This window comes from Sebastes fasciatus, chromosome 11, assembly GCF_043250625.1.
Source record: "Sebastes fasciatus isolate fSebFas1 chromosome 11, fSebFas1.pri, whole genome shotgun sequence".
Classification (NCBI taxonomy): domain Eukaryota; kingdom Metazoa; phylum Chordata; class Actinopteri; order Perciformes; family Sebastidae; genus Sebastes; species Sebastes fasciatus.
The window spans coordinates 2,327,185-2,352,074 of NC_133805.1; the positions used below are offsets into that span (position 1 = coordinate 2,327,185).

At 35.2% G+C, this 24,890-nt stretch overlaps 1 protein-coding gene and 1 gene segment (V, D, J or C); one reads left to right on the forward strand and one right to left on the reverse strand.

The window, feature by feature from the left end:
* Positions 1 to 302: 302 nt before the first annotated feature.
* Positions 303 to 12,943, reverse strand: LOC141776589 (uncharacterized). Its single transcript, XM_074650293.1, has 7 exons — positions 12,854 to 12,943; positions 11,143 to 11,259; positions 10,643 to 10,915; positions 4,590 to 4,725; positions 1,151 to 1,459; positions 944 to 1,018; positions 303 to 833 (listed from the first exon to the last, which is right to left on the reverse strand). Exons 1-7 carry the CDS (start codon positions 12,941 to 12,943, stop codon positions 685 to 687), a joined length of 1,149 nt encoding a protein of 382 aa, XP_074506394.1. The 3' UTR covers positions 303 to 684.
* Positions 12,944 to 20,907: 7,964 nt separating this feature from the next.
* Positions 20,908 to 21,578, forward strand: LOC141776378 (immunoglobulin lambda constant 6-like). The segment is given in 1 exon segment: positions 20,908 to 21,578. A coding segment is annotated over 1 exon segment (432 nt).
* Positions 21,579 to 24,890: the final 3,312 nt, after the last annotated feature.

Below are 24,890 nucleotides of genomic sequence, written 5' to 3' on the forward strand. Positions count from 1 at the left end.
AACAGCATCAAAATAACACTACACAGAATTTATACTGAGGAACTGCAAATATAAATGTGTGTGTGTGTGTGTGTGTGTGTGTGTGTGTGTGTGTGTGTGTGTGTGTGTGTGTGTGTGTGTGTGTGTGTGTGTGTGTGTGTATGAATTTATATTTTTAGGTTGACAGTATCAAACAAAAAAGGTTTTACGAGCCCCCAATTTATCACAACCTGGCTCTCAAGGCCATGACAAATAGGAAGACACACCGTGGTGACGATAAAATCAATTAATCTATTTAACAAAAGTAGATTAAATTATGCAGAACAAAAGGATTAAAAGGTATGGAGTGTGAATATCAGTAGTATCAGTAGGGTAAGGTGTGCATTGAGAATATAAATGGTGTGTGCATGTTGTAAAATGTATAAAACAAGCAAAAGATTAACCAAGGAGAACCTAAGGCCGCCACATGCCCAGCGATGGTGTCTGTAGGGAAAGAGAGAGAGAGAATGAGTCATGAGCCTAGGCTTTATAGGCTGGGAACACTGGGCCCAGGTGTTCCCAGAAGGCCCTAATGGCAGGTTAACAGGAACCCTACTATATAGGCGACAGCAGGGGTCGCCTCAACGTCATCATTGATATTTGTGAATAGTGATCAAAGTGATGAATGAGATGAATTGATGAGATTTGATGGTGAGAAAAGGCCAGTCAGTCAGCATGTGTGCAGTTGGTGGACGGTCCCTTGTTTCTGAGGATCATCAGCAGAGAGAGTCCACAGCAGTACACCAGACTCTTCACTATCAGCACTGTGTACAGCACACAGAGCAGCTTCACCTTGCACTGAGACTGGAAGGACACTGACACACACAGACAGACACACAGACACTTTAAATGATAGCATTGAAAATAAAAGGTGAAGTGCTGAAGGAAACATGGTGGTTGAAGGAGAGGCAGCAGGTGATCTTACAGTCAGCTTGCTGCAGAGCTGGCAGGTGTGCTGGCTCTCTCTCTGGAGGACAGGAGGCTGCTGGAGCTGGAACCTCTGAAACACAAAAGGAGTGACATGTTTGGAGTTGCAGTGAGAAATGTCAGTCCTCTGCTCCTCTGCTCTCTTTGACAGCGTCTCCACATGAAGCTGAATCACTGCTGAACACAGTCAGCGAGCCTTCATTACCTTGTTCTGCTGGGGCCTCCACTGTGCCCCCCTCGTGGTGGACGTAGCAGCGGTATTTATACGTGCTGTTCTCTGGCTGACGGATCAGCAAGATGCCGGCGGTGCGTCCCGGCTCTCTGAGCTCCAGCTGCTCTCCCTCAGCAGGGGGCAGCTCCTCCAGAGGACCGTTGTCCTTTCGTCTTTTCCAGGAGAACTGGACCAGAGGAGGAAACATGGCTGAGGCCAGACACAGCAGGGAGCTCTTCCCCTCCAGGTGGGCTCTGGATGCTGCTGGGTACACGCTCACCACGGGCTTCACTACCGGCTCATCTGAAGGTTGACAGCGGCAACAAGCAGCACAGACACACATTGACACAGTCAGCTTACAGCACTGCACTGCATTCAGTGTGATCCTGGAAACTACATGGACTGTGATCACTAAACTACTCAGAGTTCACTACATACAGTCTACTGTATTCAGCTTCATATGGAACACACTCAGCATCTAATGGCAGCATGGGTTACAGAGCCGGTCCTGACCAATCTGGTGCCATAGGAAAGAGATCAGCCGGTGCCTCTCGCATCGCAGCCCATTCCACCACCAACCATTGTGTTCATACACTCACACAGAAACTACAGAGCTTCATGTTTTGACATTAAGCGATGCAGATCACACTCAAGAAAAACTGTGTAGCTCAAAATGATGGGGGGTGATGCTGCAGGCCACCCAGAAAATACAGCCTATTTAATACACTATGTACTGATGATGTTGTGGGCTTTTTGTTATGTTTTGTAATAATAGTATTAAAATAATATTAGTAAAAAATAGTTAAAGTTATGAATTTAGATTTGTTTGTCTTCCCTCAATCGAGGCTCCCCTCTGGATAAAAGGAGACCCAGCATTCAGCTATACCACCTATGCCGCGGGCCGGCTCTGATGGGTTATATGGGGACAAAAGAACATTATCTATTTAATAATTATTTATTTCTATATACAAACTTCATTCACTATAATTTCACAATAATTAGAAATTTTATTTCCTATATTAGGGATAATATACATATAATAAATAACATAGTTACCTTCACATAGAATAGAGTCAGGTGCCATTTTATAGATTACAATACATAGATCATAATACTGTATATATTTTACCACTGTATAGTATAGCAACAAACCTATAAATACATCAATAGTGTTTTTTAAATATTTTTTTAACTTTTATACACAACTACAATGACGTGTTAAGATATATGACATGTGAATACAAAATGCTATTTAAAATAAGATAAAAGCTTATTGATCCCCCTGGGGAAATTTAAATATAATATAATAACTTAATACACATATTATAATAAATTATTTATTACTACCACCATATACATCACAGTAATGGTTTAAGAAATAAATCAGTACATCAATAATTTAATTACTTTCTTCATAACAAATTTAACTGAACTTTTAAAATAAATTATAGATTCACTTTCAAGTGAAATAGAGTTGTAATTTTTAAGATTATAATACGTATAATTTTAGTATAAATTAGTATAAAATAGTATAAATAGTAAATAAATGCAGTATAATTTTCATAGTATATATATATTATGTAATTGACATATAATATAATATAATATAATATAACAGGATTTGATGATATTAAAAGAAAGAATTATGAAAACAATTTTCCTTTAATTTCTCAGTAACTTAATACACATATTATAATAAATTAAACATTTATCTTCAGATAAAACACAATTATAAATTTAATTATTATAATATAGACCATATAACATATTTACCATCATATTCTTTATTCTAATTTCTAAAGACACAAAAATACGTCAGTAAATTTTAACATATTTCATAACAATCTTAATTTTTATACAAAACTACAATGATATTTTAATATATAATATAATATAATATAATATAATATAATATAATATAAGATAATATAATATAATTTGATATATTACATAATACATAGTATTTACCACCATTTACTTTTTACTACGAGGTATATTTTGTCATTTAAAAATGATTTATTAATTTTCTATTCAACATATTTAAAGTTATTCGCTTTTCAAGATACATTTCCTGACTCATATTAAATAGTGTTTAATATCATACACACATATACATATTGTCCTTCACATGAAATAGAGACAAGTGTCATTTTAAAGATTACAATACATAAAACATGTAAAATATTTAACACTGTATAGATTACTCTAATTGCTAAACAAAACTATAAATGCATCAATATTTTTTTTTGTTTAACTTTTATACACAACTACAATGACGTGTTAAGATATGTGACATGTGAATAAAAACTGCTATTTAAAATAAGATAAAACCTTATTGATCCCCCTGGTGAATTTAATATAATATAATATAATATACAATATAATATAATATAATACAATATAATATAATATAATATAATATAATATAATATGAGATGAGAGTTTTTTGTTCCTTTCACGTTAACTTAATACACATTTTATAATAAATTACATACCAACATATACATCACTGTAATTATTAAAGAAACAAATCAGTACATCAATTATTGAATTATTACTTTTTACTTACTTTTTTCATAACAATGTTAACTTAACTTTTTAAATACATTTTTTATTTACCTCCAAGTAAAATTGAGTGGTAATTTTAAAAATTTCAATATCTATTACATTTATATTTATATGTCTTATTATCTAATATCTTATTGATCCCCATGGGGAAATTGACAAGTAATATAATATAATATAATATAATGTTAATTATTCGTATTAACTCTAATAGAGAAAAACTATTTTCCATTCCTTACACATATTATAATTAATTAATCATTTATCTTCACATAAATTACAATTGTAAATTTAACTATTATAATATATATAACATATCAAATATTTACCATCATATACTTTACTCTAATTACTAAAGAAGCACAAATACATCAATAGTTTTTAATGTTTTTCATAACAATTTTAGCTTTTATACACGACTACCATGATACGTTAGATCAAATGTTAAACAGTAATATAATATAATATAATATAATATAATATAATATAATATAATATCATATAATATAATATAATATAATATAATATAATATAATACATAGTATTTACCACCATTTACTTTGTACTACATGAGGTATATTTTGCCATTTAAAGATGATTTATTAATTTTCTATACAACATGTTTAAAGTTATTCGCTTTTTATATTTCAACCTTTTTCTCTATAAATCAGTTTAATCTGCAGAAATAAAGAATAACTTGAGTTGTTCAGTGAGATTTAAACATCGTTTCAGCAATTATGAACCTTTTTAATGTAACAGCTGCATGGCTGCAAGAACTCACTACTAATGATGAAAAAACTAACTCATTAAAACACATTTTCAACTTGTTCAATAAAACAACTGAAGGAAGATGAATGTTTGTTCTTACCTGTTACATAAAGTTTAGTTCCAGAGACAAAGATCCTCTCTCCTCCCACAGTGAAACAGAGTAATACAAAAACCTGTCTGCTGTTGAGCGTGTCAGCTGAGGTGAACGAGTCCAAATGATGAAGCAGAATGATATTTCAGCTCCATGATGTGTTCCTCTAATGTTCATATTAACATGACTGTCTCTTCTTTTATTGTCTTTTTAGACACACTAGCAGAGTGTCTCCGTGGATCGTTGGTTCACACGTTCATGTTCCTCAGAGGATGAATCCTACTGACTTTGGTCAGGTTTTATCCAGCACCATCATCAGGTCACATTTTAAATTGTCCATTACTTTGATTTATGACGTCTGTGCATCAAATGACAGGACGCTTGGTGACACAGCCAGTGTGTGTTGAACTGTAGTCTTGTTTTCATTTGGAGCACAAAGAGTTGGTCTGGAAGGCTTTTATTGTGAAGGAGACACAGGAAGTGTTTGCATTAAGAGCAGATCAGCATTGTGAGGAGGAATGGACTTTATTCCTGCAGCAGGTCAAAGCAGAGGATTTGAATCTTCATCATAATGATGAAGCTTGTTGTTGTCTTCATCATTTTGATCATGTTGTTTTAATGTATGTTTTTAATCAGACGCTGCTTTTCAAAAAGGACTTCTTGATGTTTTGATCCCATTCATTTTTTTTTAACAATGTCTTTATTGTTTTTTTTGTTATGCAATATATTCACTACAGGATTTACTTTAACAAACATAACATCCCCCACACACCCACCCACCCGTTCTCTCTTTACTGTTCTCTTTCTCACAGGGCCAAAATCAATACACAGCTTCACAGTATCAATCATACAGTTAAACAGTTAAATGGCACCTTTAACAAAATGAAGATACATAAACAGAAAATAAATATGTAGAAAATAAATAATAAATAAAATAAAAAGATTTTCAAAAACAAGAGTTCATTCCCTTCTGAGGGTCTACCACTATTGTCAATTTGTACGTATCCTATCTTAATTATTCCTCCTGTAGAAGCTCTCCAATATCACTACTTTATGAAATCAGTAAATGATTTCCATATTTCCTCGTAAACACACAGTTTGTTTTTCAAGGTATATGTTATCCTCTCCATTGACATACATTGTGTATATTTTTAATCCAAGCGTCCGATGTAGGTGCGTCGGATTTCTTCCAGTTAAAAGCAATCATTGGTTTTGCCTGCAATATAGCTAAATCAATACATTTACATTCTCTGGTTCTCAGATTGAGATCTGATGGGTACAGATGTAGCAATATCATTTGGAGGTCTAGTGGAATGTTTACAGACACAATGATCCTGATTTTATTGATCACCTCCCTCCAGAATTTCTTCATTTTGTCACACTCCCAAATGCAATGTATAAGTGTTCCTTGAGCCTCATTACATTTAAAGCAAGTGTCAGGTATATTACTGTTCTATCTATTCAGTTTGACAGGGGTTATATAAGTCTGCATCAACCAGTTGTATTGAAGTAGCTTCAAATTAGTGTTGGCTGTTTGTGTCTGAGTCTCCTTGAAGACTGTGTTCCAATTATTATCTGAGACGTCCTCCTTTAAATCCACCTCCATGCGTCAAGTTTGGATATTGAGGTCTCCTTGGAGCCAGATGCAAGCCAGATGTATATTAATGAACTTAAAACATTACTATTGCAGTTTTTGGTAATCATTTCTTCTAAGGATGAAAGTGCAGGAATTACTAATGACTGGTTCTGCATAGAGGAGATACAACTTCTCCATTGCACATATTTAAAGAAATGCTTCTGTGGGATGTTATGTACTAGAGAGAGTTCCTCAAAGGTCATTAGAACCTCTTCTTTATAAAGGTCAGGTATTTTACTTAGCCCTTTCTTTGCCCATAACTGGAATCCAGCATCCAGCTTGCCTGGTTTGAAGGAAACATTCCCCAAATGGGACTATATTGTGACAAGGAGTTAGCTGTATTCATATATTTCTTTACCTCGTACCAGACATTAATCATATGAAGCACTATGGGGTGGGTAGTTTGAGCTCTTAGATGTTTTGGAGTGGCTGAGTACAGATACAGATTTAATGGTATCTGAACGGCACACACGTCTATATCCACCCATGATGGAGTATCTGCAATAGAGAAATAGAACATTATAGTTCTCAGCTGTGCAGCCAGATAATACCAATAAAGATGGGGCACTTCAACCCCCCTGTGTCAAATGGAAGATACAACAGAGACAAGCGAACTCTAGGACACTTCTTATTCCAAATACATTTTGTAATGAGAGACGTAATTCTCACAAACATTCCTTCCGTGGTGCCAAAGGGATATGTTGAAATCCATTTGTGAATTTAGGTAATATGCTCATCTTTAATATGTTTATTCTCCCTGTCAGAGAAATAGGCAGAGGCTTCCATCTTTCTATACATTTGAATGTTGAATCCATTATAAGGTCGTAATTTATTAAGGCTATATTTTCTTGAGGTACTATTTTGATGCCCAAATAAGTAAGACTGGTTGAAAACTTAAAATAGATATATGTCGGTCAGGATCTTGTCTCTCATTTTCATTAAGCAACATAAGTGAGGACTGATCCCGTTTATTAGTCTGATGTCTTTAAATGATTTCATCCTTGTGCCTCTGTGCCACTAGTTTGTCCTCACTGAGTGGAACAACAATAAACCTGCTGCAATATCTGATAGAAATATGAATGAATATCAAATCTAATGAATCCCTCAGTTCAGTGTGTGTGTGACTGTGGCTGAGATGGAGGTGAAATATGTGAACCTGGGCTGTGGTTTACTGCTCTCTTCCTGTCACAACCACTGTTTGACATCTGTTCCTCTGATGGTTTTTGTACAGGCTGCAGGCATCATGTATCACTGTGGAGAGCTATATAACAGGAGCAGTAGTAGGAGGCTGAATGATTGAGTTTAACCTTCTGGATCTCCAACTCACAGCCGTTCTGTTTATTCACAGCTGAGAAATCATCTTTCTGAGGATGATTGTAACCTGAATATATTCCACCATCTCTCTTATCAATAAGCAGAATCAGTGTGAATGTTTCTGTGTCTCTCTTCTGGTACCAGTATACATAACTGTTACACTGGTCAGTTCGACAGCTGAAGGAAACTTTTCCACCAACTCTCCTGGTCAATGTTAAATCATCCTGAATCAGGTCTGCTGCCATGGCAACCAGCGCTGTAGAGAGACAGACAGGTAGATGGAGGTGAGTGTGACAGTGTTTGTTACAGGTGGACTTTGTTGGCTCCTGATTGGCTGGAAACACTCACCTGAACACAGACAGCACAGAGCAGCAGCTGGGAGGAAAAGCATTGTGTGCAGTGGTGTTTCCTCTGGTGAACCTGGGGAGAAGTGGCGCTCTGATGCAGCTGAGGCCAAACAAGGACGAGCTGTGAGATCAGACGAGGGCCACGTGGTTCCTGAAGGCTCCTCACACCTCCCATCAGCCCCTGCGGTGGACAGATAACGCTGCTGTCTGACAACTGCAGACATGTTGACTCGTCCTAGAAGGAAAAGCAAAGTTACTACTAACGTACTAAAAATAAAGATTAGAACAGTTACAGGAGTTTATTGTGGAATAGTTTAGAAAGGAAACATATTTTATTTTGTTTCTTTCTTTCATTTTCAGTGTTTAAGAGTAATAAGCTAAAGTCACTCGCCTATAAACCTGCTTTGGTTTGTCTGTATTCTAAAGTACTGAATCATTGTTTTATTCTTTTATTAGGGCTGTCAATCAATTAAAATATTTAATCACAATTTGATCTGTTCTAAATGAACCTTAAAGGGAGATTAGTCAAGTATTTAATACTCTTATCATCATGGGAGTGGACAAATATGCTGCTTTATGAACATGTATGAATATATTTATTATTGGAAATCAATTAACAAAACAATGACAGATATTGTCCAGAAACTCTCACTGGTGCTTATGTGTAATGTATATGTAATATATGTACTTACCTATGTATAATACAATATATAAATACATACATAAATATAAACAAATAAATAAACGGATAAAAAATACATATATAAAAAATAAAAATTGAAAGGAAAAAATAAATAAATAAATAAACAAATAAATAAATAAATAAATGGAAATCAATTAACATCACAAAAGAATGACAAACATTGTCCATAAACCCTCACAGGTATTTTTGTGTAATGTGTATGTATATGTAGTATATGTACTTACTTATGTATAATAAAATATATAGAAATACATAAATAAATAAATATAAAAAATAAATAAACAGATAGATAATTAACTATAAAAAATAACAATTGAAAGGAAAAAATAATAAATAAATAAACATAAAAAAATTAAAAAAAATCAAAAATAAATATAAAAATAAGAATGGAAAATACAAAATAGATAAATAAATGGAAAAAATGAAAATGGAATAGATAAAAAATAAATAAATAGATAGATAAATAAATAAATATGAAAAATGGAGATCAACTAACAACAAAAAACAATGACAAACATTTTCCAGAAACCCTCACAGGTACTGCATTTAGCATAAATAAATATGCAAAATAAAAACATATTTTCGATTATTTGTGAATAACTATTTTGATCGATTGCCCTAGTTTAATTAAATATATTTATATATTTGGACAATCTGAATAATTTAGTTTTGGTATAATCTGAATTTATTAACTGAAGCTATTTTGGGAAATGAATAAAATGTACTTCCTCTCCAATTATCATTATTATTATTATTATTATTATTATTATTATTATTATTATTAGTAGTATTATTAGTAGTAGTAGTAGTAGTACTACTACTAGTAGTAGTATATAAAGTATAGTTTTCTTCATTCAAAATAATTATTTTTCCTTATTTAACGTTTTCTGAGTTATTTTTTAATTGTTGTTCTATAACTCTGAACAGTTTGAAGACAGACAACATCTTGCAGCTTCATCAGCAGACTAACATGTGTGACATCATCCACATGATGCTGATGATGCTGATGATGGTCGCCATGAGAACCACAGTGACATCTCGTGGATAAAAACACACACAGCAGCCTAAAACCTTTTGTCTGTTCCTCAAAGAACTTTTATCTTGTGACACAAGTTTCTTTTTTTTATCTCCTTCTGTTCAGTGATCTCATTTGTGTTCAGATTCATGCATTTCATTTTCTCCTTTTGTACATTTTCATGCTAACATGTCGAGAAGGAGGTTAAATAACGCTCCAAACTTACACTAAATCTTGGCGAGGAAAAACTGTCATGGCCATTTTCAAAGGGGTCCCTTGACCTCTGACCTCCAGATGTGTGAATGTGTGAGGGCTTTTGTCCAAAAAAATATAAAAAGTCTAAAAAATGTTCGAAAAAAAGGTCCAAAAACTGTCCAAAGAAATGTCTGAAAAACGTCTGAAGAAAAAGTCTGAAAAAAATGTCTTAAAAAAAGTTTTAAAAATGTTGGAAAAAAAAAGTTTGAAAAAAAAAAAAAGTCTAAACAATGTCTGAAAAAGGTAAATGTAAATCTCACAATCTATTGGTGCATGTAGATAGGCAGTTTGGACATCCATCTGATGTCAAATCAGGTTTTCCTGTGCAGCTTTTTGCTTCAACACTCTGATACTGGTCAGGTTAGCAGTAGGAGAAAATGTCTCCTCATAGTCCACACCCATCTTTTGGCTGTATCCTCTGGCTACATATCGTGCCTTGTATTTGTCAGATCCATCAACATTGTTCTTGATTGCATACACCCATCTACCCCCCACTGCTTTCTTACCCTCAGGCAAGTTGGTTAAGGTAAATGTGTCATTTTCTCTCAGCGATTGAATTTCATCGTCCATCGCATCAAGCCACTCCTTTGAGTTAGATGAAGTTACAGCTTCCCTGAATGTTAAGGGAACATTGCACATTAATCTGTAACAATAATCTATGTTAGTCAGCACCTGATCATCACTCTCCTCGCCAGACACATATTCACTTAAATAACCTGGCTTCTTCCTCTCTCTAGAAGGCTATCTTGTAGACTCATGGTTAGTCTCACTTATCTGTGTTGGGCTGCTCACCTCAGGCACAATTACTGGAACCTGGCCCCGTCCTGGACTCACATCAGTGTTCAGCCCGGTCTGGTTAGCTCTGTTCTGCGCCTCAAAATCATCCTCATCAGGTGTCATCTCAGTCTGTGTCTGTCGCTCTGCAACTGTTTTGGTCACAAACTTCACCAGTCTGTGCTTTTGCACTTTCCCACTGTCAGGACAGTAGACCAAGTAGGCCGGGCTATTCTTGTTGTAACCGACAAAGATTCCCTTCTCACACCTTGAGTCTAGCTTTCTCTTGTTCTGTTTATAGGCATAACACACTGACCCAAAGGTTTGCATCCTGGAAATGTTAGGCCGTCTGCCTGTCAGCATTAAGTAAGGTGTCTGTTTTGTGTTGTTAAAGCATCTGTTCCTCACTACAGCTGCTGTCTGCACTGCATAGGTCCATAACTCCTTTGACAACTCGCTCTCTATTAGCATACACCTAGCCACGTCAAACAGGGTGCGCCAACTTCGCTCAGCAGTACCATTCTGGTGTGGCGAGTACGGTGCTGAAGTCTCATGTCTGATCCCATTTCTGCTGAGTAGTGCCTGGTGATTCCTTCCTGTGAATTCTGCACCATGGTCAGACCTGATGAATCTTTCTATGGGGAAGTATCAGCAAGAAACTTCTCTGTTGCTTGCACTGTGTCACTCTTCTGTTTTAGAAAATACACAACTACTGCACTGGAATAGTCATCAGTGAATGATAACGTGAACCTATACCCGTCTCTGGACTCTGGGTCTATTGGTCCCGCTAGATCTGTGTGTACCAACTCTAGAGCTGCTTTGGCTCGTACATCAGGCTCCCTGTTCCTAGTTTGGATAAACTTTCCCTGTTGTACATCAGGTTTGTCTGTTTTACCCTTAATTGTCATACCATTAACAACATTCTGTAATCTCTGAATATCATCATCATTACAGTTGTTAAAGTCACTGAGGACAATAACTAAGGAGTCCAGAGGTCTGGACTACGAAGCAGGATTTGTGGTTATCGAGGTAACTTCAGGGTTTTCCGTCCTACGGAGGTGGATCACTTCTTACCAGGTAGATCACCATGGTAACTGATGCTGAAGGAGCAGGTTATGTTCCAGATCAGAGATCAACTCGTATAAAAGCACCCCCTGCTGACCAATCAGAGCTCAGTGTGGTGATTGTATGATAATATCACACACACATGAAGAAGTTTAAATCATAATCCAGACTAAAAACAACACAGTTTAACCTGACAGATGCAGGAAGGACAGCTGGATTCATGCTGTGGGTGTTTACCGCTTTGATTTCTATTTCTTAACTTGCTCTTGAGTCTGTTTCAGACCTCCAGAGAGGACACAGCTGAGAGAAGGTTAAATAATGATAGACGACACATGTTACACAGAGTAAAAAGATGAGTAATCCATTCATCTATTATTCTCTTAAACACTTTTTATATCTAGACGAGTATATCTGACTTCTGAGTGTTCCGTTAAATTAATAAATCTGTTAGTTTATTCACACATCTGGAGTTTTTTCTTTCACCAGCTGTTCTTCCTGCATTTAGCAGCTTCAACTGAGTTAATGTTAGTCTGGATTAAGAGTTTAACTTCTTCATGTCTGTCTCATATAATTTACTCTTCCTTTGTTAAATGTGTCTGTCTGTCTGTCTGTCTGTCTGTCTGTCTGTCTGTCTGTCTGTCTGTCTGCCTGTCTGTCTGTCTGTCTCTCTGTCTGTCTGTCTGTCTCTCTGTCTGTCTCTCTGTCTCTCTGTCTGTCTCTCTGTCTGTCTGTCTGTCTGTCTGTCTGTCTGCCTGTCTGTGGTCTTGTCCATGTCTGTGGTCTTGTCCATGTCTGTGATTGGTCAGATGCTGTAAACACCTCCCCGTTCATGTGAATCACAGCCAGACTGAGAACCTCTGGGTTGATTTACTGAGTTGATGACCAGCTTCGTAGGACCGTTTAGTGAGATCTCTGTTGTTAGAGTTAGTGAAGCCAGATAACCAGAAGATACTCTGGAGATGTTGAACTCACTTCGTAGTACAGACCTCTGGTTTGTCTGCTCCACACATACAACTAGAAGTAGTGGTGATATTAGTAATAGTATAATTTACTGTGTTGTATTAGCTGCAGTAGAAATAGTCCATGAATTACTTTTTAGAAATATGAACAATAATACCAGTGATCCATTTACTGCTGTGTGTTTTTTTATCCAGTAGATGTCACTGTGGTTGTCATGGCGACCATCAGCAGCATCACCTGGATACCCTTGCACTTCCTCCCACTAACCACAGGGTGGAGCTCTTTCTCCATCATGTTTAATGTCAGAGCCAGCAGCAAACACAGAAATCCACCATGTGATCAAGTTCAGTTTGAAATGTGTCACACAGCTGAGTTGGAAGAGCTCATTTATTGGTGTGACACCTCTCTGAGACGCTAAACAGACGTGTGATGTCTCACATGTTTGTCTGCTGACATGTTGTCATTCTTCCAGCAGTGTTTCATGGTGACGATGATCAAACTGTGGCGGTGTTGATTCCCCAGATTTCAGTTGATCAGGAAGAAGAGCCAGTTCCCAACCACATAATACAGAAATATTTACCAGTTACAAACAAATGTCACAATGAAAAAATGCCTCTTCAATGAGAGACAAATGTGTATAAAGGAAGTTTCAACGGATATGAACCAATAAAGCAGATAAAGCCTGCGGCCGTTCTGATGCAGGTAACCTGGTGGAAAGGTGCTCTTTAATATTTACTCCAGCTGCTTTCAGAACATTGACAATCCCCCTCAATCAGAAACGTTGAGAGAGGAAATGCACCAAAGCTGCTCTCACTTGTTCATTAGGAGCCATCAGTCCTCACACCTGCACAACAGGTGATCTGAAGAACCTCCAATCAACTCAGGGCAACTGGGACATTCAGCTAGAATGAACTGGGAAAAGGGAAATGACAGCAAGCACCAAAGAATATAATACCACCCATATAATAAACACTGTGTCATGTTTTACACATATCCTTCACACAGTTATTTACCTTCAACACCATTTCACACCAATAACACATGACTTCATCTTCATCACTGTGTCACTGTCCATCAAACATCATGTGACAGCTTCCCTCTTCTGAGCCTCCACCTCAGCACAGGTTGCTTGTACTGGTCACATTAACATGGCTCTCTATGGGGCTGACGCTTGGACTTCTGGTCACTTCCAGGCATTTAGAGCCAAACGTGAAAGTCCGACTGATTCCATAGTAATATGTCTGCGACCAGCACAAGATTTCACACATTTCTATGAAAAAAATATGTATAAAGAGTGAAAATTGTGGGAATGAGAGTGAGTTTAAAATGTTTTTTTTTTTACAGTAGATTTTAAAGCTCCTCTCCACTCTAGGTAGTGATGTCACCACTCTAGCCAGCGCAATACACACTAATGTAAAAGTCTGAGAAGGGCACTTTTACTGAGGTCCAAACAAAGTTAAATATTTAAAAAGTTGAATAAGAATCATAATCTATGGAAGATGTGGAACATTTTAAAGTTTGAATGGTGTTTCTAGGTGAAAGTATGAATGAGTAGTTAATGTTTAAATTCTGAATATGTCTCCTGTTCATTTGAATGGGAAATTTTGGATGAAATATGTTCAATAATTCTGAAAATATGACAGTTATGAATGAAAAAAGATACATTACTAATGTTTTTAAAGAGCTGAATATTTTGATATTTGAATGCTTTCTGAAGCTCAAAGTATGCAGAAGTAGTTAGAGTCCAAAAAATGTGCAGAAGAAATAGAAGAAGAAGAAAGATTCAAAGAACAATACTGGAAACATTCAAATACATAAATACACATTCAAATACATGAATCACAGCAAAGATCCCAGATACATTTCATATTTGTTTTATTTTATTTCATCTCTAATACACTTATTACAGTGTAAATGTCCAACTATATATATATACTGTATATGGGTGTTTCTGCAACTACAGTCACTTTTATAAATATATAAAATATAATTTTATAAAGTATATGAAAAAAAATCAACCTCTATGGATTTTAATTTTAACCATCAGAGTATTAATAAATATAAACAGGTACACAAAATCACATATAAGATTTTAATCTGTAACATGTTTATTAATTTAATGTTTTTTATCACTAAATGTATTGCAACATTACAATAATGTTAATTTTATACTTTTTGCTTTTTTAAATTTCTACAATATTTTTAAGACATTTAAATTCATTTTCATCAAGCTCTGTGCATCATTGTTAATATATATATATATATATATATATATATATATATATATTTAAAAAAAGGGATTTCATGATTTTCTCTACACTCTGAAAAATGTAGACATAGATGTCAGTCTTCATAAACAAAAAATATAAAATATGTTGTTTTATATATTGTAATTTTAATGTTTAATGTCTTTAAGGACGTGTTGTGGAAATGACATGTTTGCTAATATGTCAGATAAATGTCGAGGTGTGCTACGTACGTTAGCTTTGACTCTCAGCATCTAATATACACATTTACAGTGAGACCCAATTAATGTAATTCAACACTGTGTAGGGACCCCAGCATGCAGAAATATTCAAACACACCATTTTAGAATAGAATAAACTATCATTTATACTGCATGTGATTATCATAAAGTGGGCATGTCTGTAAAGGGGAGACTCGTGGGTACCCATAAAACCCATTTACATTCACACATCTGGAGGTCAGAGGTCAAGGGACCCCTTTGAAAATGTAAGTTTGGAGCGTTATTTAACCTCCTTCTCGACATGTTAGCATGAAAACGTACAAAAGGAGAAAATGAAATGCATGAATCTGAACACAAATGAGATCACTGAACAGAAGGAGATAAAAAAAGAAACTTGTGTCACAAGATAAAAGTTCTTTGAGGAACAGACAAAAGGTTTTAGGCTGCTGTGTGTGTTTTTATCCACGAGATGTCACTGTGGTTCTCATGGCGACCATCATCAGCATCATCAGCATCATGTGGATGATGTCACACATGTTAGTCTGCTGATGAAGCTACAAGATGTTGTCTGTCTTCAAACTGTTCAGAGTTATAGAACAACAATTAAAAAATAACTCAGGAAACATTAAATAAGCAAAAAAACAAACTTGTGTTTGTCTTTTTATTTTGAATGAAGAAAACTATACTTTATATACTAATAATACTATTACTACTACTACTACTACTAATAATAATAATAATAATAATGATAATAATAATAATAATAATAATAATAATAATAATAATAATAATAATAATAATAATAATGATAATAATAATAATAATAATAATAATAATAATAATAATAATAATAATAATAATAATAGGGGGAGGAAGTAGATTTTATTCATTTCACAAAATAGCTTCAGTTAATAGATTCAGGTTATACCAAAACTAATTTATTAAGATTCTCCAAAAAAAACACATTTAATTATACTAGGGCTGCCAATTGATTAAAATAGTTATTCACAATTAATCGAAAATTATTTTTTATTTCGCATATTTTTTTATGCTAAATGCAGTACCAGTGAGGGTTTCTGGACAATATTTATCATTGTTTTGTGTTGTTAATTGATTTCCATTTTTCACATTTAGTTATTTATCTATCTATCTATCTATCTATCTATCTATCTATCTATCTATCTATCTATCTATCTATCTATCTATCTATCTATCTATCTATCTATTTATTTATTTTTTATCTATTCCATTTTCATTTTATTCCATTTATTTATCTATTTTTTATTTTCCATTCTTTTTTATATTTATTTTTTATTTTCCATTTTTTATATTTATTTATTTTTCCTTTCAATTTTTATTTTTTACATTTATTTATTTATGTCTTTATTTATTTATTTATTTATTTATTTATTTATTTATTTATTTATTTATGTATTTCTATGTATTTTATTACACATAGGTAAGTACATATACTACATAAACATTACACATAAGTACCAGTGAGAATAAATATATTCATACATTTCCATAAAGCAGCATATTTGTCCACTCCCATGTTGATAAGAGTATTAAATACTTGTCTAATCTCCCTTTAAGGTTCATTTAGAACAGATAAAATATGTGTGATTAATCGCGATTAAATATTTTAATTGATTGACAGCCCTAATAAAAAAATTAAACAATGATTCAGTACTTTAGAATACAGACAAACCAAAGCAGGTTTATAGGCGAGTGACTTTAGCTTATTACTCTTAAACACTGAAAATGAAAGAAAGAAACAAAATAAAATATGTTTCCTTTCTAAACTATTCCACAATAAACTCCTGTAACTGTTCTAATCTTTATTTTTAGTACGTTAGTAGTAACTTTGCTTTTCCTTCTAGGACGAGTCAACATGTCTGCAGTTGTCAGACAGCAGCGTTATCTGTCCACCGCAGGGGCTGATGGGAGGTGTGAGGAGCCTTCAGGAACCACGTGGCCCTCGTCTGATCTCACAGCTCGTCCTTGTTTGGCCTCAGCTGCATCAGAGCGCCACTTCTCCCCAGGTTCACCAGAGGAAACACCACTGCACACAATGCTTTTCCTCCCAGCTGCTGCTCTGTGCTGTCTGTGTTCAGGTGAGTGTTTCCAGCCAATCAGGAGCCAACAAAGTCCACCTGTAACAAACACTGTCACACTCACCTCCATCTACCTGTCTGTCTCTCTACAGCGCTGGTTGCCATGGCAGCAGAGCTGATTCAGGATGATTTAACATTGACCAGGAGAGTTGGTGGAAAAGTTTCCTTCAGCTGTCGAACTGAACAGTGTGATGATAATTATGTATTCTGGTACCAGAAGAGAGACACAGAAACATTCACAGTGATTCTTTATATTAATAAGAGAGATGGTACAATATATTCAGGTTTCAATCATCCTCAGAAAGATGATTTCTCAGCTGTGAATAAACAGAACGGCTGTGAGTTGGAGATCCAGAAGGTTAAACTCAATCATTCAGCCTCCTACTACTGCTCCTGTTATATAGCTCTCCACAGTGATAAATGATGCCTGCAGCCTGTACAAAAACCATCAGAGGAACAGATGTCAAACAGTGGTTGTGACAGGAAGAGAGCAGTAAACCACAGCCCAGGTTCACATATTTCACCTCCATCTCAGCCACAGTCACACACACACTGAACTGAGGGATTCATTAGATTTGATATTCATTCATATTTCTATCAGATATTGCAGCAGGTTTATTGTTGTTCCACACAGTGAGGACAAACTAGTGGCACAGAGGCACAAGGATGAAATCATTTAAAGACATCAGACTAATGAATGGATCAAAACATCAAGAAGTCCTTTTTGAAAAGCAGCGTCTGATTAAAAACATACATTAAAACAAAATGATCAAAATGATGAAGACAACAACAAGCTTCATCATTATGATGAAGATTCAAATCCTCTGCTTTGACCTGCTGCAGGAATAAAGTCCATTCCTCCTCACAATGCTGATCTGCTCTTAATGCAAACACTTCCTGTGTCTCCTTCACAATAAAAGCCTTCCAGACCAACTCTTTGTGCTCCAAATGAAAACAAGACTACAGTTCAACACACACTGGCTGTGTCACCAAGCGTCCTGTCATTTGATGCACAGACGTCATAAATCAAAGTAATGGACAATTTAAAATGTGACCTGATGATGGTGCTGGATAAAACCTGACCAAAGTCAGTAGGATTCATCCTCTGAGGAACATGAACGTGTGAACCAACGATCCACGGAGACACTCTGCTAGTGTGTCTAAAAAGACAATAAAAGAAGAGACAGTCATGTTAATATGAACATTAGAGGAACACATCATGGAGCTGAAATATCATTCTGCTTCATCATTTGGACTCGTTCACCTCAGCTGACACGCTCAACAGCAGACAGGTTTTTGTATTACTCTGTTTCACTGTGGGAGGAGGAGGACGAGGATACGACATCTTTGGCTCTGGAACTAAACTGTATGTAACAGGTAAGAACAAACATTCATCTTCCTTCAGTTGTTTTATTGAACAAGTTGAAAATGTGTTTTAATGAGTTAGTTTTTTCATCATTAGTAGTGAGTTCTTGCAGCCATGCAGCTGTTGTTACATTAAAAAGGTTCATAATTGCTGAAACGATGTTTAAATCTCACTGAACAACTCAAGTTATTCTTTATTTCTGCAGATTAAACTGATTTATAGAGAAAAAGGTTGAAATATAAAAAGTAAATAACTTTAAATATGTTGTATAGAAAATTAATAAATCATTTTTAAATGGCAAAATATACCTCATGTAGTACAAAATAAATGGTGGTAAATACTATGTATTATATTATATTATATTACTGTTTAACATTTGATCTAACGTATGACGGTAGTCGTGTATAAAAGCTAAAATTGATATGAAAAACATTAAAAACTATTGATGTATTTGTGCTTCTTCAGTAATTAGAGTAAAGTATATGATGGTAAATATTTGATATGTTATATATATTATAATTAAATTTACAATTGTAATTTATATGAAGATAAATGTTTAATTAATTATAATATGTGTATTTGGGTAAGGAATGGAAAATTGTTTTCCTCTATTAGAGTTAATACGAATAATTAACATTAATATTATATTATATTATATTACTTGTTAATTTCCCCATGGGGATCAATAAGATATTAGATAATAAGACATATAAATATATATGTAATCAAATTGAAATTTTTAAAATTACCACTCAATTTTACTTGGAGGTAAATAAAAAATGTATTTAAAAAGTTAAGTTAACATTGTTATGAAAAAAGTAAGTAAAAAGTAATAATTCAATTGTTGATGTACTAATTTATTTATTTCGTAATTTCAGTGATATATGTGGTGGTATGTAATTTATTATAATATGTGTATTAAGTTAACGTGAAAGGAATAAAAAACTCATCTCCTATTATATTATTTTATATTATATTATATTATATTATATCATATTATATTATTTATTAAAATATCATTGTAGTTTTGTATAAAAATTAAGATTCTTATGAAATATGTTAATGTATTAACGTATTTTTGTGTCTTTAGAAATTAGAATAAAGAATATGATGGTAAATATGTTATATGGTCTATATTATAATAGTTAAATTTATAATTGTGTTTTATGTGAAGATAAATGTTTAATTTTCTTATAATATGTGTATTAAGTTAATGAGAAATGAAAGGAAAATTGTTTTCATAATTCTTTCATTTAATATCATCAAATCCTGTTATATTATATTATATTATATTATATTATATGTCAATTTCATAATATACTATGAAAATTATACTACATTTATTTACTATTTATAATATTTTATACTAAAATTATACGTATTATAATCTTAAAAATTACAACTCTATTTCACTTGAAAGTGAATCTATAATTTATTTTAAAGGTTCGGTTAAATTTGTTATGAAGAAAGTAATTAAATTATTGATGAACTGATTTATTTCTTAAACCATTACAGTGATGTATATGGTGGTAGTAATAAGTAATTTATTATAATATGTGTATTAAGTTATTATATTATATTTAAATTTCCCCAGTGGGATCAATAAGGTTTTATCTTATTTTAAATAGCATTTTGTATTCACATGTCATATATCTCAACACGTCATTGTAGTTGTGTATAAAAGATTAAAAAAATTATAAATTATTGATATTTTTATAGTTTTGTTTAGCAATTAGAGTAAAATGTACAGTGGTAAAAATATAATATGTTTTATGTTTTGTAATCTTTAAAATTATACTTTTCTCTATTCTATGTGAAGGTAAATATGTTATTTATTATATGTATATTATCCCTAATATAGGAAATCAAATTTCAAATTATTGTGAAATTATAGTGAATGAAGTTTGTACATAGAAATAAAGAGTTATTAAATAAATAATGTTCTTTTGTCCCCATATAACCCATCAGAGCCGGCCCGCGGCATAGGTGGTATAGCTGAATGCTGGGTCTCCTTTTATCCAGAGGGGAGCCCCGATTGAGGGAAGACAAAAAAATCTAAATTTATAACTTTTACTATTTTTTACTAATATTATTTTAATACTATTATTTCAAAACATAACAAAAAGCCCACAACATCATCAGTACATAGTGTATTAAATAGGCTGTATTTTCTGGGTGGCCTGCAGCATCACCCCCCATCATTTTGAGCTACACAGTTTCTCTTGAGCGTGATCTGCATCGCTTAATGTCAAAACATGAAGCTCTGTAGTTTCTGTGTGAGTGTATGATCACAATGGTTGGTGGTGGAATGGGCTGCGATGCGAGAGGCACCGGCTGATCTCTTTCCTATGGCACCAGATTGGTCAGGACCGGCTCTGTAACCCATGCTGCCATTAGATGCTGAGTGTGTTCCATATGAAGCTGAATACAGTAGACTGTATGTAGTGAACTCTGAGTAGTTTAGTGATCACAGTACATGTAGTTTCCAGGATCACACTGAATGCAGTGCAGTGCTGTAAGCTGACTGTGTCAATGTGTGTCTGTGCTGCTTGTTGCTGCTGTCAACCTTCAGATGAGCCGGTAGTGAAGCCCGTGGTGAGCGTGTACCCAGCAGCATCCAGAGCCCACCTGGAGGGGAAGAGCTCCCTGCTGTGTCTGGCCTCAGCCATGTTTCCTCCTCTGGTCCAGTTCTCCTGGAAAAGACGAAAGGACAACGGTCCTCTGGAGGAGCTGCCCCCTGCTGAGGGAGAGCAGCTGGAGCTCAGAGAGCCGGGACGCACCGCCGCCATCTTGCTGATCCGTCAGCGAGAGAACACGTATAAATACCGCTGCTACGTCCACCACGAGGGGGGCACAGTGGAGGCCCCAGCAGAACAAGGTAATGAAGGCTCGCTGACTGTGTTCAGCAGTGATTCAGCTTCATGTGGAGACGCTGTCAAAGAGAGCAGAGGAGCAGAGGACTGACATTTCTCACTGCAACTCTTAACATGTCACTCCTTTTGTGTTTCAGAGGTTCCAGCATACCTGCCAGCTGACTGTAAGATCACCTGCTGCCTCTCCTTCAACCACCATGTTTCCTTCAGCACTTCACCTTTTATTTTCAATGCTATCATTTAAAGTGTCTGTGTGTCTGTCTGTGTGTGTCAGTGTCCTTCCAGTCTCAGTGCAAGGTGAAGCTGCTCTGTGTGCTGTACACAGTGCTGATAGTGAAGAGTCTGGTGTACTGCTGTGGACTCTCTCTGCTGATGATCCTCAGAAACAAGGGACCGTCCACCAACTGCACACATGCTGACTGACTGGCCTTTTCTCACCATCAAATCTCATCAATTCATCTCATTCATCACTTTGATCACTATTCACAAATATCAATGATGACGTTGAGGCGACCCCTGCTGTCGCCTATATAGTAGGGTTCCTGTTAACCTGCCATTAGGGCCTTCTGGGAACACCTGGGCCCAGTGTTCCCAGCCTATAAAGCCTAGGCTCATGACTCATTCTCTCTCTCTCTTTCCCCGCAGACACCATCGCTGGGCATGTGGCGGCCTTAGGTTCTCCTCGGTTAATCATTTGCTTGTTTTATACATTTTACAACATGCACACACCATTTATATTCTCAATGCACACCTTACACTACTGATACTACTGATATTCACACTCCATACCTTTTAATCCTTTTGTTCTGCATAATTTAATCTACTTTTGTTAAATAGATTAATTGATTTTATCGTCACCACGGTGTGTCTTCCTATTTGTCATGGCCTTGAAAGCCAGGTTGTGACAAATTGGGGGCTCGTCCGGGATTTGAACCCGGGACCTCTCGCATGTTTTAAAATCTTTTTATGCAGGTTAGATACTGTCATCCTAAAAACATAAATCCACACACACACACACACACACACACACACATATATTTACAGTTCCTCAGTATAAATTCTGTGTAGTGTTATTTTGATGCTGTTTATTTCCACTTTTAATTGTGACTTGTATAATAATAGAACATTAAGATGAATCATTAGCTGTCTGGTAGATATTTGATTGTTTACAGTGTTTTTCTGTTCTTGTGTTTCTTTTTAATACATTATACAGAGTCAGATTTTTGTCAAATTCATTCAGTGTAACATTCTCAATAAAGTCTCTGTGTGTTATAAACATACTTGTGTTCGTGGATTTCAGTTTCGCTTCATAGCAAATAATCAGAAACAGAATCAACGTCGTCGGCCGTGTTTGTTGACACCTACAAGTAATGTGACTCTGTTTTTTAGTAGCTCTGAATACACTTTCACACAGCGCCAAGAGAGTGGAATATAATTACAATTCATATCAGACAACTAAACACCTATAGATCTTTCAGTACCCAATTAAAACAATGGATGATTAATACATGTCAGCACTAAACTCTCTTTTTGCTGCTTCTATCTAGATGTCCTGCTTGTCTGTAATGTCGTTTTATATGTATAAATGTCACTACTGTTTCTACTGCTTTTAACAACTGTGTGTCCTTTTACAACTTTTAAACTGCATGTCCTGTTTTATGTTTTTGTTCTGATGTATTTTAGGATACCTTCTGTAACACCTTGGCCAGGAACAGCAGATGAAAAATAGCCTTTTGACTAATTCTGGCATTGTTTATACCATGTGTATTTATTAATTAGCTCTGTCCCTTCACACATGAACTAAACTAAAGAACAAGGAAGACATGAATATAAGCATACAGCTAAACAATGACAACAAAGCTGAACAAAGAGCAAATATATACACACAGCTCTTCTATACAAGTCAGTAGGTGTGGGTGTCCCACCAGGTTCAGTGCTGACCCCCTTTTATAACTGTGTCAGTGTGGATGTAAACCTCTACACCAGGGCTGTCAAACTCAATTTCATCCCGGGCCACATCAGCATTATGTTTGCCCTCAAAGGGCCGGTTGTAACTGTAAGACTATATAAATATATCTACTCTTTATCATATTACATAATTGCCTCTTCATTCGATTATTATTGGTTTTTAGTAATAACTTAATTAATAACTAGCTCTGAAAGCAGAAGTCTAGGAAAAATTATTGCAAGCAGACAAGCAGACAAAATGAGTTCAGTAATAAAAAACACATGCTTGTGCATCGATATATATGCGTGTACGTAGACACAAAAATACTGAATGTGGACACACACACACTCACATTTCTATGTGTTATTATAACATAGAACCCATGAATTTATGAGATTAAGAAACCCTCATCATTACTCATCCATCAAAGATCAAAATGTTTTTTTTGGTCACAGTTGAGAGCGGCAGAACGATGGTATAACAATGTGACGGAGTAGCCATCACTGATGGTGGGCAACGCACACACACATACCCCCAGGCCACACACCAACATTTCCCTTCCTGATTCACTAAGGAGTTAAAACACCTTGCGACATATCCCTCTGCCCTAAACTGTTTTTCAGTAGTGAGACCAAGGGTGCACACTTGAATGTTCAGCTGTTTCCTGTACGCATATATTCACACAAACATTCTTCTTGGACATTTTGGCGACCACATCACTCTGCTAGAGTGCCGCTGCTGGAAACGGCTGATACTGAGACGCTTCAGTGCGCAGGTAACAAAATCGAGATGCATTGTGGGACATGTAGTTTATGGACACCGTACTTCTGTAATGCAGCATAGAATTGTATGATAAGCAAATGATATTCTTTGCAAGCTCTCGCGGGCCACATAAAATTCTGGATTCGGCCCACGGGCCTTGAGTTTGAGACGTTTGCTCTACGCTGATGACACTGTTGTTTACACACATGAACAAACAGCAGAGCTGCTTTGAAGCTACAACTGCTATAAAATGATGACACATCGGCTCCATCAGTCAGGATGAAGGCTGAATGTTAAATTTAACTTGGGACTAGTTTTATTTTCTAGTTGAGACGAACTGTAAATCATTTCATTGAACATATTTGATGTGGATTTAATTAAAAATGAAAGAAACTTGCTGCACTGTAACAAACAGAACAACTGACTCAATATTGAGCATGTTGTTAATATGCATCAATAATAATTCACTGCAAATAATGACACAACAACATAGCTTCTGCTTTTAAATGGTTTATATTTCACAGTTCTTTGTGCTGTGAAAATGCTCTCAGGAACAATCTAAAGCTCCTGATTTAGTTCCTGAGTTCAGCTCCTGGAGCTCCTCACTTCTATGACTATTTGATCAAAAAGCATTTAGAGCTGCTGAACCTGAACAATAATCTATTTGCACGACCACGGTCCTCCAACCAGATGGTTTAAGAGACCAAG

Coding starts and splice junctions, on each gene's coding strand:
- LOC141776589 (XM_074650293.1), bottom strand. CDS start 12,943: ATGATGGAGAAAGAGCTCCACCCTGTGGTTAGTGGGAGGAAGTGCAAG. Junction 1,019..1,150: donor GGAGGCCCCAGCAGAACAAG/GTAATGAAGGCT, acceptor TTTGTGTTTCAG/AGGTTCCAGCTCCAGCAGCC. Junction 834..943: donor AGCTCTGCAGCAAGCTGACT/GTAAGATCACCT, acceptor TGTGTGTGTCAG/TGTCCTTCCAGTCTCAGTGC.